This window comes from Cariama cristata, unplaced genomic scaffold, assembly GCF_000690535.1.
Source record: "Cariama cristata isolate BGI_N322 unplaced genomic scaffold, ASM69053v1 scaffold28292, whole genome shotgun sequence".
Classification (NCBI taxonomy): Eukaryota; Metazoa; Chordata; class Aves; order Cariamiformes; family Cariamidae; genus Cariama; species Cariama cristata.
In genome coordinates this window covers 2,169-14,217 of record NW_009606011.1, presented here as the reverse complement: position 1 = coordinate 14,217, position 12,049 = coordinate 2,169, and the positions used below count along the sequence as shown (strand labels likewise).

The window sequence follows — 12,049 nt, the reverse complement described above, 5'->3', positions numbered from 1 at the left end:
ACAAGCCAGGATGTTGTTGGCCTTCTTGGCCACCTGGGCACACTGCTGGCTCATGTTCAGCCGGCTGTCGACCAGCACCCCTGGGTCTTTTTCCGTCGGGGCAACCCCATCCTCTCAACCTCCTACTCCTCTTTGCTCCCAGCTTTGTGCCATACCCCTGACACGAGTGGAGGCTCCTGAGCCCACCAACACCAGCATCTCCCTGCCAAGGCCATAAAGCAGCAGCCACCAGGATGGGGCCTGGGACTAATCCACCCCACAGGCTGGGTGACAAAGGAGACCCGTCGGGGTGGGAGGCTCTCACAGCTAATCGCTGCAGCCTGGCAGGGTACCCTGCAGCCACCTCAACCCTGCTGAAAACCAGCACAAAAATCACCTCGTGATGAGCAGCCTGGGGGATGTCACACACAACAGAGCCTACTGCTGAAGGGTAATGCGAGGCAGTGCTCGGCATCCTCTGCCAGAGCAGGACACAGGGCTGGACACGTCTGTCTGAACGCCCACCAACTCCAGGAAGGAGCCCTCGGTGCCCAGATGTGAGCTCAACAAACCCAACTGACGCTGTTCAACAGATGCAAAAGAAAACAGCCCATTTTTTTTGAGCTGCTGACTCTTTCTGCCTGTGGGGCAAAGAGATGGCAGCATCCCAGCACCTCTGCTTAGGGAGAAACCTGCCCTGAGTCCAGAAGAGCACCCGGGAGACCTGGCTGTGGGTGCAAGCACAGCTGGCTGGGACACAGCTGAACTCAGCTAACATCAAACCTCCCCGTGCCACAGATCTGCTAAATGAAAGGAAAAAGAAGATGTTCAAGCCCACGCCTGCTTAGCTGCCAGCCCTTTTTCGCTACGTGAGAGACGAAACCTCTCCTGGCTCCCAAGGTAGTGGGGTGGAGGGAAGGGCAAGGGATGCAGCTCAGGGATTTGGTGGCCAGAGCTCCCTAACGCCATGCAGGGGAGCTGGGCACCCTTCTGGGTCTGGTCCACTGCTCCCAAAAACCAAGCTGGGATCTTCAGTCAGGTCGCATGCATAAACCTGACCACGCTTCAAAGCACCAGCTAGGACACAGGGAAGAAAGAATTTTTTTGGTTTTCTGAATGGACACTAATGATTGATGGAAATCCTGAACTTGATGCAATGATCACTAATGAAGGGCTGTTATACTGGCTCCCAAACCTGCCACTGGATCTTCTATTATAATGGTGATATCCCTGAGGCCTCCTGAGCAGACAGAGGAGGAGGAGGAGGGCAGCGTTAAGGGAGAGAAAACAGAGACAGACTGGTTACTACTCAGTAAGGACCTCCACTTCTCCCATGAAGGAAAGCAGCTCCGGTGGGGGAGAATCCCACAAACTGGTTGTCCCCTCACATCCCACTCTCCCCATGCATTCACCCACTCAAGAGCACAGGAGGACTCAGGAGGTTACCAGTAGGATGACATCCTACCAGTAGGATCAGCCCAAGTCCCAGCCCAGTGCCCTGCCACAGCCCCATGCCCCAGCCGAGCAAGGCCAGTGGGGAAGCAGGATGGCTAATGCCACAGCATCACTGCCATTTTCTAAGTTTTTGGTAAAAGCCGCCAATACCAAGAACAGACCGGCCCAGGACATTCTGGGAAGCAAGATGTCAGTCCATAACACCAGTGCGGAGCGGTAAAGCTAAGGGCAAATACAAAATTTCCCAACCACTCGCCCACCGTTCTCCCCTCACCACCCTGATCCATGGAGTCAAAGGGGCAGCCAGCATCACTCCCACTCCTCAAAGCCATCCCAGAACAGCATCCCCATTACCGTGCAACTTCCCCGAAGCCACGTTGGTGTCAGAGTGCGAGCGCACGTGGCTCTTCTTGAGGATGCCCTGCAGAGCTGATGACTGTCCCTCTGAGAAGCTGGACCGGCGCAACAGGCTCAGGCCCCTGCTTCCACCTCCGCTTGCCCCCTGCTCCCCTAGGGGTGAGACTGAGTCCAGCTTCTGGGAGCTGCTGGAGGAGAAGAGTTTGGAGCTACTGCTCTTGGTGCTGTTGGTGCTGGCACTGCTGCACGCTCGGCCCCGGCGCCCCAAGTTCCCAATGGCCAGGTACTCCGGTCCGTCGTTAACATCGCTCTGTGGATCATCCTGACTCCCCGTCCAAGTGTCCTCACTCTGGCTGGTGGTGCTGGAGCTCATCTCGCTGGTCGGAGAGAAGGGGTCTTTGGGTGAGGGGACCTGGGAGTGGGTGACAGAGCTGGGCTGCTCCAGAGGGGACCTGCCCTCACTGAAGGAGGAGGACTGAGTGGACGGGCAGTGCTCCTGGGGCTGGCTGGTGCTTGAGCTGACGGAGGAGCTTGCTGATCTCCTGTCTGGACAGAGGCAGGAGCAGGATGTCACACACCCTGGCACTAGCAGACCACCTTATGGCAATAACCTTGTGGCTTCACACTGGCATGCCCACCCACCGTGGGCAAAGGCCAGGGACCTCCCTCCCACCATGGGCAGGGATCCTCTCGCACCCATCCACCACAACGAATCCAAGAGCAGAAAAAAAGGCAAAGTCTCTTCTGGGTCTATCCTGAGCTTCCCAGCCCACCCTTGTTACCTGAGAGCCCAGAGGAGGCTGGATGGTGAAGGCTGGAGAAGGACCCAAAGCAGCGCTGCTGCGTGCAGCCTGCAGCGGGGACATATGGGGACGCGGGGAGGGCAGTCAGGCTCTGACTCTTGGTCACTGGAGGCGGACCGTCACTCTTCCTGGTAAGCTGAAGAGAGGTGGCATCATTAACAAATCAGCATTTAGGGGGCTACACGTCAAAGGAGCAGCAATGGAAAGGAATCGACCTGCGAATGCCTGGTCACCAGGCAGCAAAGGATGCGGCCGCCCTGGGGACAGGAGGATGGGGAGGGAAAAACGTGGCGTGGCAGCGCAGAAGGGAAGCGGCTCTTTGTTCCCAGCTACATGGGAGGCTCCCATCGGGAAATTACCAGGCTCTCAGTGAAATGATCCAGGCAGCCCAGCGCTCCAGGCAGACGGCTCTCATGTCCTTCAGTGTTGTGGTCACACATCTCTCTTGTCCCAGCAGAAGGACCTGACGCGCACAGGGATGGCAATGACGTGCCAGCCAGCTGAAAGAACAGAGCCCCCATTTAATGAAGCCTCATTAATTGCTCTCCTCTGGGGAGCTCTGTGCAAAGAAAGCAGCCACTGTTCCCCTCCCCTGGGGAGGGGACGGCTGGCACTGGGTTGCACAGGAGGTCACTGGCATCACCAGCAGAGGTAGGCACCCAGGTGTCCTGGGATGCTGCTCATCCCTCATGACCAAGCAGCTCTGCTTGCTGGCCCTGAAGCCTAGGACTATTGGAGGGGACTTTAGAAGTGCCTCTTGCAAGGAACCAGTCCTCAGGTCCTCATACTCAAATCTTCAATGCCAGCCAGAACCAAGGTGTCCCGCTACAGGCTCCACGCAGCCATCTCCCCAACCCCAACCCCTGTCAGGCTCGCGCAGGCAGCACAGGGACCAGTTCACCGCTCTCCTCCCCTCTCGGAGCTCCTTTTGCTAGTTCCACGTCCAGCCCCCTTGTTCAAGGGCTCCATGTGTCCTGAATGAGACCTCGCACGAGCAGTGACAGCCAGCCGGCATCTGGGGAGAGCCAGGTGTAAAAGCCAGGACCCCAACTCACCATGGAGGTGTCGATCTGAGCGAGAAGCCTGGGGTTGTTCTGCTCGACAGCCTCCAGACACTGCAGCATGGCCGTGACGTGGGCGTCACTGAGCAGGAAGGCAGTGTCTGGGGAGAGAAAACTGCTGCTCGGGGGGGGTTCCTCTCACCTGTGTTTTCTGACAGCACCAGTCACTCACATGCAAACCACCTTTTCTGCCATTTCCCCTCACTCCCACGTGGATTGGAAATGCCACCAGTAAGATATTTTCCTAATAAGGAGGAAAAGGCCCATTTCTCTTTACCTGCATAGAATTTCCTGATGTACTGCCGGTTCCCCAGGAGCGGTCTCAGCTGCGCCGACAGGCAGTGGCACTGCAGACTGTGCTGCAGCCACAGCTGCGCGATGGCCTGGTCCCCCAGGCCCTCTGGGTCGGGCTGGCCACTCTCCTGCAGGCTGATGAACTGGAAAGGGATACCAGGCACAGGCTAAGGCACGCAGAGGCAAGCAGAGGAGCAGGGGCTGTTCCACCACATTGCTTTGGTCCCCCTGATAATGGCAGCTTTCCAGTGCCAGTGACTGTCAGTGGGAAGGAGGATACATCTCAGCAGCTCCACAGTCACCAGGGAGGCAAAAGCATCAGGCAGGAACAACGCTTCAAAGCTCAGCCAGCGACCAAAGTCCTCCGACAACCACCACCACTATGAATTTCTCTTGTACACTCTCCCACCCGTGTGCTTTGCCCCTGACCCAGAGGGACCCCACACTCCCAAATCCAACCCGACCCCAGTGGTGATGGTCATGTTCTTACTGACACATTAACCGGGGAAGGTTACAGCAATGCCTGAGCTGCCACAGCTTGAAGAGTTGGACTGGGGTCACACCCCACATCCCCCCAGCAGCAGGCTGGACATAGGAACCACCAGTGGTCAGCACCTTGCACCTATTCATGGCGGGGACCACGGATGTCAGCATGGGGTAGTCGAGGACCCAGAGCATCCCCGTGTGCCAGCAGTTGGCACAAGCCAGGAATGGGAGAACCAAATGCATGGTGAAGTCACAACCTAGGAATGGGACAGCCCAGATCTTTAGAGATTCGCACAGACACATGAATCACCCCTGCACACACACAAGTGCTGCTTGTGCCCGTTGCCTTGGTGATGCCCGCTGCACCCGGCCGAGCTAAGCTGGAGACTAGCCTGGGAGAAATAAGCAGCCAATTGTCTCAGCCCAAGCCATGCCGAGTTCCCGGGATGTGGCTTGTACACAAACACACGGCTGCTTCAGCCTCCACAAGCCGTGGAGCCGCTTTACCCACATGCAGTCCAAGAGCCAAGGGGCCGCTATCCCACCGGCGAGGCTCGCAGCCCAGCTGCCCTCTCCCTTCCCCACTGGGTGCACAAGGCCACCCCACCAGAACTCACCTTCTCCAGGTGATGAGCAGAACCAGGACTCAGCCAGCGAATGTCCTTCACAAACTGCCAGTAATCCTTCTGTCTGCAGCACACCTGCCCGGGACAGGCGCAGTTAGATACCACCACCCAAGTCCCAGTTAAATGACAACATCCCCTGGTAGCCCCTTGCTACCATGAGAGGACAGCCCCTAAACCTGGCAAGATGGGCCAGAAAATAGGCAGAGGAAGAGCAGCACTGCTTTACAGAGAAGAAACAAAGCAAAGGTATAACATAGTTTTGTATATCAAGGGACCAAGCCAAAACACACTGGTGTGATGTAGACAAGTTGTCTCCTGCCCCTCCCATGGTGATCTCTCAGTGTGGTCTGCCCACAAGGGACCAGACAACAGATCCCCCGAGAGTCTCTTCTTCCATCGGTAAGATCCCAGTCCCTCATACCATGGAGACAGGCGAGGTCTTGGGACAGGGACAGGACGTGTCACTGAAGGGCTCACACCCCTGCTGCAGGGCAATAAGGGTCCCACAGGCCAACTGCAGCTCCTCAGTGGATTGGGGAGCAGAGCCTGCATCTCTACTGCCAGGCAGGCACGGGTACGCAGGCAGGGGATGGGAACGGACCTCAGGTGCCAGCTGCACCCACGGCAAAGCGTGTTTGGGGGCTCAGCTCTGCCCGAGTCCTCCCAATCACTCTGTGCACAGCAGTGTCACGTATGCATCCCTGGTCCTTTGAAGGTCTGCCAAGTTCAAGGTTGACCGAGTTCCTACGTCACCGTTCCCCTTCCTGCCAGAGCAGGACCTGGAGGGGATGCCTCAGCACCGTGCAGTAAGACCTCAGCGAGAGCACACAAAGGGCAACATGGAAACACATCCCAGCAAAACCAGCAACCATTGCGGTCTTCTCATGCAAGCCACCACCAAGCACACCAGCACGGCCGAGCACACCAGGTAAGAAATTCGACACTGCATTCCTATCAGCTCTTTGCTGCTGTTTGCCTCAGCTTTATTCAGACAAAGAGTTATTTTTTTCTTAATTATTCCTCCATTAAAAAGGAATTGCAGCAGAGTTGCTGTTTTCTTCACCACCTTATTGGGTGTAAACACAGCCCCAAAACGTCTCTCTTCACCAAAAGGCTGATTTTTTTCTTCCTCCATCTCTATTTCCTCTTTCACAAGCATCAGAGGAATGGGTTCTGTTTTGTGGTTTATTTGCTTGGGGGGGTTGTTTTGGTTTTTTAAGACTAGACAACTAACATGGCAATTTTAGTCCTCTAGATTGAATGGGGGTTTTCTGGACAAATAAATAATATTCACTCAAAAGTTTAAAAACCTCTTACCCTAGTTCTCTTAACATGTACATATGGATTTTTTCACCTTTTTTTTTTTTATTTATTCCCAGTTGTAGGAAAAAAGTTGATAAGAAAATAATAAGTAAAAGGAAGTGTTTTGCTGGAGCAACTATGAGAAAACTGCTGTTAGGAAGCTGTATTTTTATGGGCCTCCCTTTGCAGCTCTTATAGCTTGACTGATGTCACACATGCCCAAGCAGGGGAGACATTTCTAAGTAAAAGAGCTACCTTCGCCTATAGTAAAGGCATTGAGGAAGGCAACACACCATCCTGCTTTGCGGGTCTGGCATGAACTGTTACCAACAGACAGACCAGTATAAATAATTTAAATCTCACTTCCCGAAGCCTATTAATAGCACATCTATCAGAAGGCAGCACTGCACTCCTCACATGTAAAAGATAGCTTCTCTCTTTGCGGATCTCCCAAAGAAGGCCCCTGGTCCATGCCACTGGGGACTAACGGGAACAGAGCAGTATCATAATGAGTGCTGACTGCAGACTTAATAAATCCAGGGAGCAAAGCACCCTGCTGGGATGACCTGCCAGCCTGGCTCCTCCTGGAGGCTGATTAGCTCCGACGCAGCATTGCGTAGGTGCAGTTTTCCTGCTCCTGCACCAGGCTGGCCCATGCAAGCTGCTGCCTGGGGCTCCTCTGCATCTCTCTCTTCTCTGCATCACTCTCCGGGTGGCAGAGCTGCTGAAGGGAAGCCTACCCCCAGGCATGCCCTGCAGACTTGCTTCAACTTTCCATTGTAAGTTAATTGTGCTGCTAATTGCAAGCTGAAGGGGAGATCTTCAGGCCTTTGCACACAAGTGGGAAAAAGAAATTCTTCCAGGCAGCCCTGGAAGGGGGAACGGCTGGGTGAGCAACTGCAAGGCACGACAAGAGCCTGGAAAGAGAGATCCCATTCAGGCAGAGCGCGGCTTTGGCTGCCAGCTCCTGTTATTAACACAGCTAACCAGAAACAGTAAAGATGCGAGGTTTCTCTTGCCAAACCTCGCTGGGGAGTTGTCCAAGTGCAGATGATACGGGGCTGACTCATTGCAAATGCAATTTTATCGCTTGGCTGCAGCAGGCAGAAAGAAGAGAGGGGCTGGCCTCAGTATGGGGGGCACAGGTACTTAGAAAAAACACAGTGAAGGTGGATGACATAGACAGAACACACACCCAGGTCCCTCTGACAACCACAGCAGTTGCCAGGCAAGCTCAGTCCCTGCTTCAATCATTTCCCACACTGCTACAAGAGCTGTACCTACTCGGTGCTCGGAGCACTGAAGTGACCTGCATCAGACAGGACTGTCCCACCTGCTCATGACAGGCACCAAAGCTACTACAGACAGACAGGGGCCTACCTGGTCGTGGATGAGCCCATGGTAGAGGATGCTGTGCATGTCTCTGCAGAGCCGTTCCAAGCCGCCATACTTGGCCCAGACATTCGGGTTGCTGGTGGACACCAAACCTTCTACTGTGGTCTTCAGGTTGCCTAGCAGCTTCCAATGCTCCTTCCTGCAGAGGAACACAGCAAATTGTATCAGATACACAGCAAGAGGAGCTTCACAACAGGACCATGGTATTGCACTCTCTCCAAGGAGATTCTGGTCAGGCTGAGACCTTTGGTGGTCCAGAAGCTACCAGGTGAGCTAAAGGACCTCCCTGTGGTCTCCCACGCATGGTTTGTGGACAAGAGGCCGTATCATAATGATTCTTGTGATGACTGCTAGCCACCACTAATGTGGTCTCAGGACAACAGTGAGAACAAAGACTGATGGCTCCTGCAATACACCACTTGCTTAGTACGGGCCAACAAAGCTGGAGGACGCCTTTCCAGCCAGCCTCTTGTTTGCTTCACTCACATGCTCTATCAGTGACTGTTCAGAGCAGCAGCCCATCAGGAGCACAGCAGCTGTAAGGCAACACCATGATGTCCACCACATCTAGCAGACACTGGCCACATTGCACCCACATATACAGAGAGCGGCCCTCCCCGAACAATGCGCACTGCATCAAGCACTCCAGCACCATCAGGATGCAGAGGTGCTCCACTTCAAGGCTGGTAACTCTTCATCTGCGTCTCCATCTGTACAGCTGCTCTCTGGCCCCCGAGCTGCTGCAGGCACAAGCTGACTTTCTTGCAAAAGCGTTCATCATATTCTGGATGGAGATTAGCAAACTCCAGGTGTACTCTAGAGCTTGCACAACATTTCTCAACAATATCATCCCCCTCGGCTACCCTGCATACAGCAAGAAATCACCATTATCCACCATAAAGCAGGAGTGACGGTGCAGAGAGGTAACGTCATTTGCCTATGCAAAGCAACTTTGGGGAAGGAAGGTTTGGATGACTGAGGACCCCACTCAAGCTGCTTGAGTGTTGCAGAAGAACAGCAGCTGTCAGAAACTTGTATTCAGATAGAACCCACTCTCTCAGAAGCAACAGCAATGTTGCAAGGTATATTTGGGGGTGTAAATGCCAAAAAAATATGCCTCTGCAGGGTTTGTAACAACAGCAGCTGAGGTGACAGCCAAGAATGAAAGTCCAACCTTTCAACTGGAAAGAAACAAGCCACAGTGTCTCAACTGTTAATCCCTCCCACAGCCAAAACCAAACTGGATTTCCAAAGCAAAAGAAAAAAAAAGGAAAATAAATTTAAAATAAATAACATTATTTAAAACCACTCTCATTTTCATCCCTTGTGAATGAAAGTATGGGCTGCACACTTCTGCAGCACAGAGAATGACACTAAAAAGTAACACAATCCTGGTATTTAAAACCAAGCTTTTCTCGCCAATATTCTCGTTTTGAAACTTGTTTGCTATTGCCAAACTGATTAAGTGAACAAGCAGGCCATCAAATATTGGCTCTACTTCAAGCTCCCCATCCATTCCCTTTGTAAGGTCTCCCCAGGGAAACCTCACTACTTGCAGTGCCAACCTAAGCTTAAACCACGCAGAAGCCAACCCATCCCACCAGCAACGCCTGTCACCCTGACAGCACAGGAGCTCTAAACCAGAGGTGCAATGCATATGCAAGTATGTATATGTTTATAATGTACTTAGACTAACAAGCACGGTCAGGCCTTTGTCTCAGAAGAGATGTAAATCAAAGGCAGCTTCCTGAAGGAGATCCAACTTGGGGAGATGCAGAAAACTGATCCAGCTCTTCTGAATTTAGAGGCTTTTCTCATCCCTGCCCTGAGGGATGCAGATGCTCTTTGACTGGGGATCGGCGATGCTGCTCTGGGCATCCATGGACGGTCAAAGAGCATTTGCAGCCACTGAGCTCAAAACTTCACCAGCTCCTCCCCAAGATAATTCTAACGCTCAGAGTTAGGAAATTCAAGTGAAAGCTCAGCCACGCTGTCGATCTTCCAAGTCAGTGAGTCAGGGGAACTCCCTTCCTTGTTATTCCATGCTATAAAAAGCAGGCGATGCACAGAAGGGTGTAGGGGTAGGACACGCAGAGCTGTGTCTTTCCACATGAACTCTCTTTACAGGACTTGTGTATCTCCCCAGAGGGAGGGAACCAGGATCCAACAGACTGGAGTCACAGCTCCCTCCTAGCACAAGGAAACTAAGGTTAAGCAATCCTCATACAAAGTAACCTCAAAATGTTAAAACACTGAACTCAGAAGCACACACGGAATGAGCACCACAATGAAAGCACCTTTGCAGAGGTGATGCAGAAGCTACCAAAAGTCAATTAAATCCCTGTAAGACAGTAAGGATCCCATGGGACTCGTTGGCCCAAAGCAGTTCACAAGTTGGACGCACAGGACCCTACTTACACCCAAAACCCAGCAGTTTCTAGGCTGGAACAGGGTGCATGCTGAAAAGCATACAGTGACAGAAGGCTGAAGAAATGAAGACCCATATAGTTGATTGCAGGTGGCAAGGAAATCGAGAGAGTGCAGCTAACCACATTTCAGCTTTGACCAGACTCGTGGATTAACCCTGAATTAGCGGCAGGGTTTGCTCCCTTCTCATTGACAGAGCTGAGCTTGGGCTGCCAGGAGGGATGGAGAAAGCCTGAGTCCCAGCTGCCCTCACGTTCCTTTTTTCAGCAGGTGTTCAGAGCAATATTAAGAAATCTGCTTGGTTTTTTCCTGAGTAAAGAGAATTCTCCTTTGCTAGTGCTAAAGAAAGCCTGACGCAGGGCAAGGTCAATTCATATCGCATCATGAAAACACCTCCACTTACAGGAAGGGCAAAGCGAACAACACGCCCCAGAGAGGTCACAGTACACGAGCAGAGCTTCCCCTGCAAGAACCACACGTGCTTCTGCCCTCCTGCTCTAGCAGAGCCTGGTGCCCCCAGCCAGAAGAGGCGAAGGTGTTTGCAGGGGCCATCGCTGGTGGAGAACCGGTGAGACTTCAGCCGCATCCCTCTCCTTCCTCAAAGATGACCTCTGATCCAGCCCCCAATTTTAACCACCAGCTCTGTAAACTTGGCGCTGGGTCTCCTTGCTTTACCACCACAAACTCCATCTTCAGGTACAGCAACATAAACCCGCTGTCAGGAACCGTCCCAAATATAACTGAATCTTTTGCACTGGAGTGATAAACGACAGAATCCGGCCTTGGAGCAAGAAATGGCTTAATGCCGCTGCTGATAGCAGTAACAGGGAAATACTGCTTGCTCTCCCAAGACTTTCTCAGCCCCTCCATGCCAGCAAGGGTAGGAACTTCTCTTGGTCCAGTCAGCAAAAGTGACTCACGGCAGAGGCAGGGAGTCATGCTGCTGACTCAGGTGAACTTCTTCATTTAAAATAAAACCAAACCCTAGTTACTTTGCAAAACAGACTTACACATGTAGCTAGTATTCAACCAAAGAAAAACCAAACCAAAATGAAGCTCATCCTTCTTGCAAACAACATCCACTGTGTGTCTCCCTGTGCTCTGCACGAAGCATCTAGCAATGGCTGCTTGAATCCTGTCGTCTACCTGTAGGAATCTCGATCCTTCTTAGCACACTAAAGAGGTCAGGCTGAGGATGCCGAGGTCGTGGAGAGAATTCCGCCAGACCTCCAAGGACATTCCCGTGCCAGCTGTCAGTTCCTCCTGCAGATCCCAAAGGTGCCACGTAACCTACCGCCGCACACAGCCTGCTCCCTCCTCGCCGTCCCCAGCTCTCCCAGACAACCAGCAGCCCCTTTCCCGTGCTCCCCTGCCTGCTCCTCCACAGGCTTGGCACTGCTGGAAAAAGGGATTAAAAGAAAGGCAGACTTCGTGCAATTCACCTGCAGCCACGGGGAGCGGCTGACGAGGCAGAGGAAGCCAGAAGAGCTCTGCCAGCCCGGCAGGTCAGCCCTGCAGTGCCCGAGTGGGGAGAGCCAAGCAGGCTGGCTGGGAAACTGAAACGCAGGGTGGCTTGCACCAGTATAAAATGGGAGGCACAGCCACAAAAGGCTCCCCCAGCAAACACAGCCCAGAGCTGCTGCTTGCTGGAGCACTCGTGCTCTGCACTGGCGAAGGATGAGGGAAGAAAATAGGGATTAGAGGTGTTTTTTAGCCTTTTCTCAGCATGGCAGATAGTTTTACCTGCTCATCCTGGCAAAGCCTCCCACAAGCAGATGACCATAACCTGTGGACACAGGATACTGTCCACGGGGCTTCGATCTGCACAGGACCTGCCTGCGACAAGCACGCAGGCAGCCAGAGG

General features: G+C 53.2%; 1 protein-coding gene across 1 annotated transcript in view; it reads right to left on the bottom strand.

The window, feature by feature from the left end:
- KIAA0226 (KIAA0226 ortholog) overlaps positions 1-7,887 on the bottom strand; it is a 19,573-nt gene extending 11,686 nt beyond the window's left edge. The window contains exons 1-7 of the mRNA XM_009696213.1: positions 7,744-7,887; positions 5,053-5,136; positions 3,933-4,092; positions 3,650-3,756; positions 2,954-3,094; positions 2,574-2,730; positions 1,789-2,337 (exon numbers count right to left, since the gene is read on the bottom strand). Of these exons, the coding sequence (XP_009694515.1) occupies positions 1,789-2,337; positions 2,574-2,730; positions 2,954-3,094; positions 3,650-3,756; positions 3,933-4,092; positions 5,053-5,136; positions 7,744-7,782 (1,237 nt within the window). The 5' untranslated portion in view covers positions 7,783-7,887. The remainder of the gene's footprint in view (positions 1-1,788; positions 2,338-2,573; positions 2,731-2,953; positions 3,095-3,649; positions 3,757-3,932; positions 4,093-5,052; positions 5,137-7,743) is intronic.
- Positions 7,888-12,049: the final 4,162 nt, after the last annotated feature.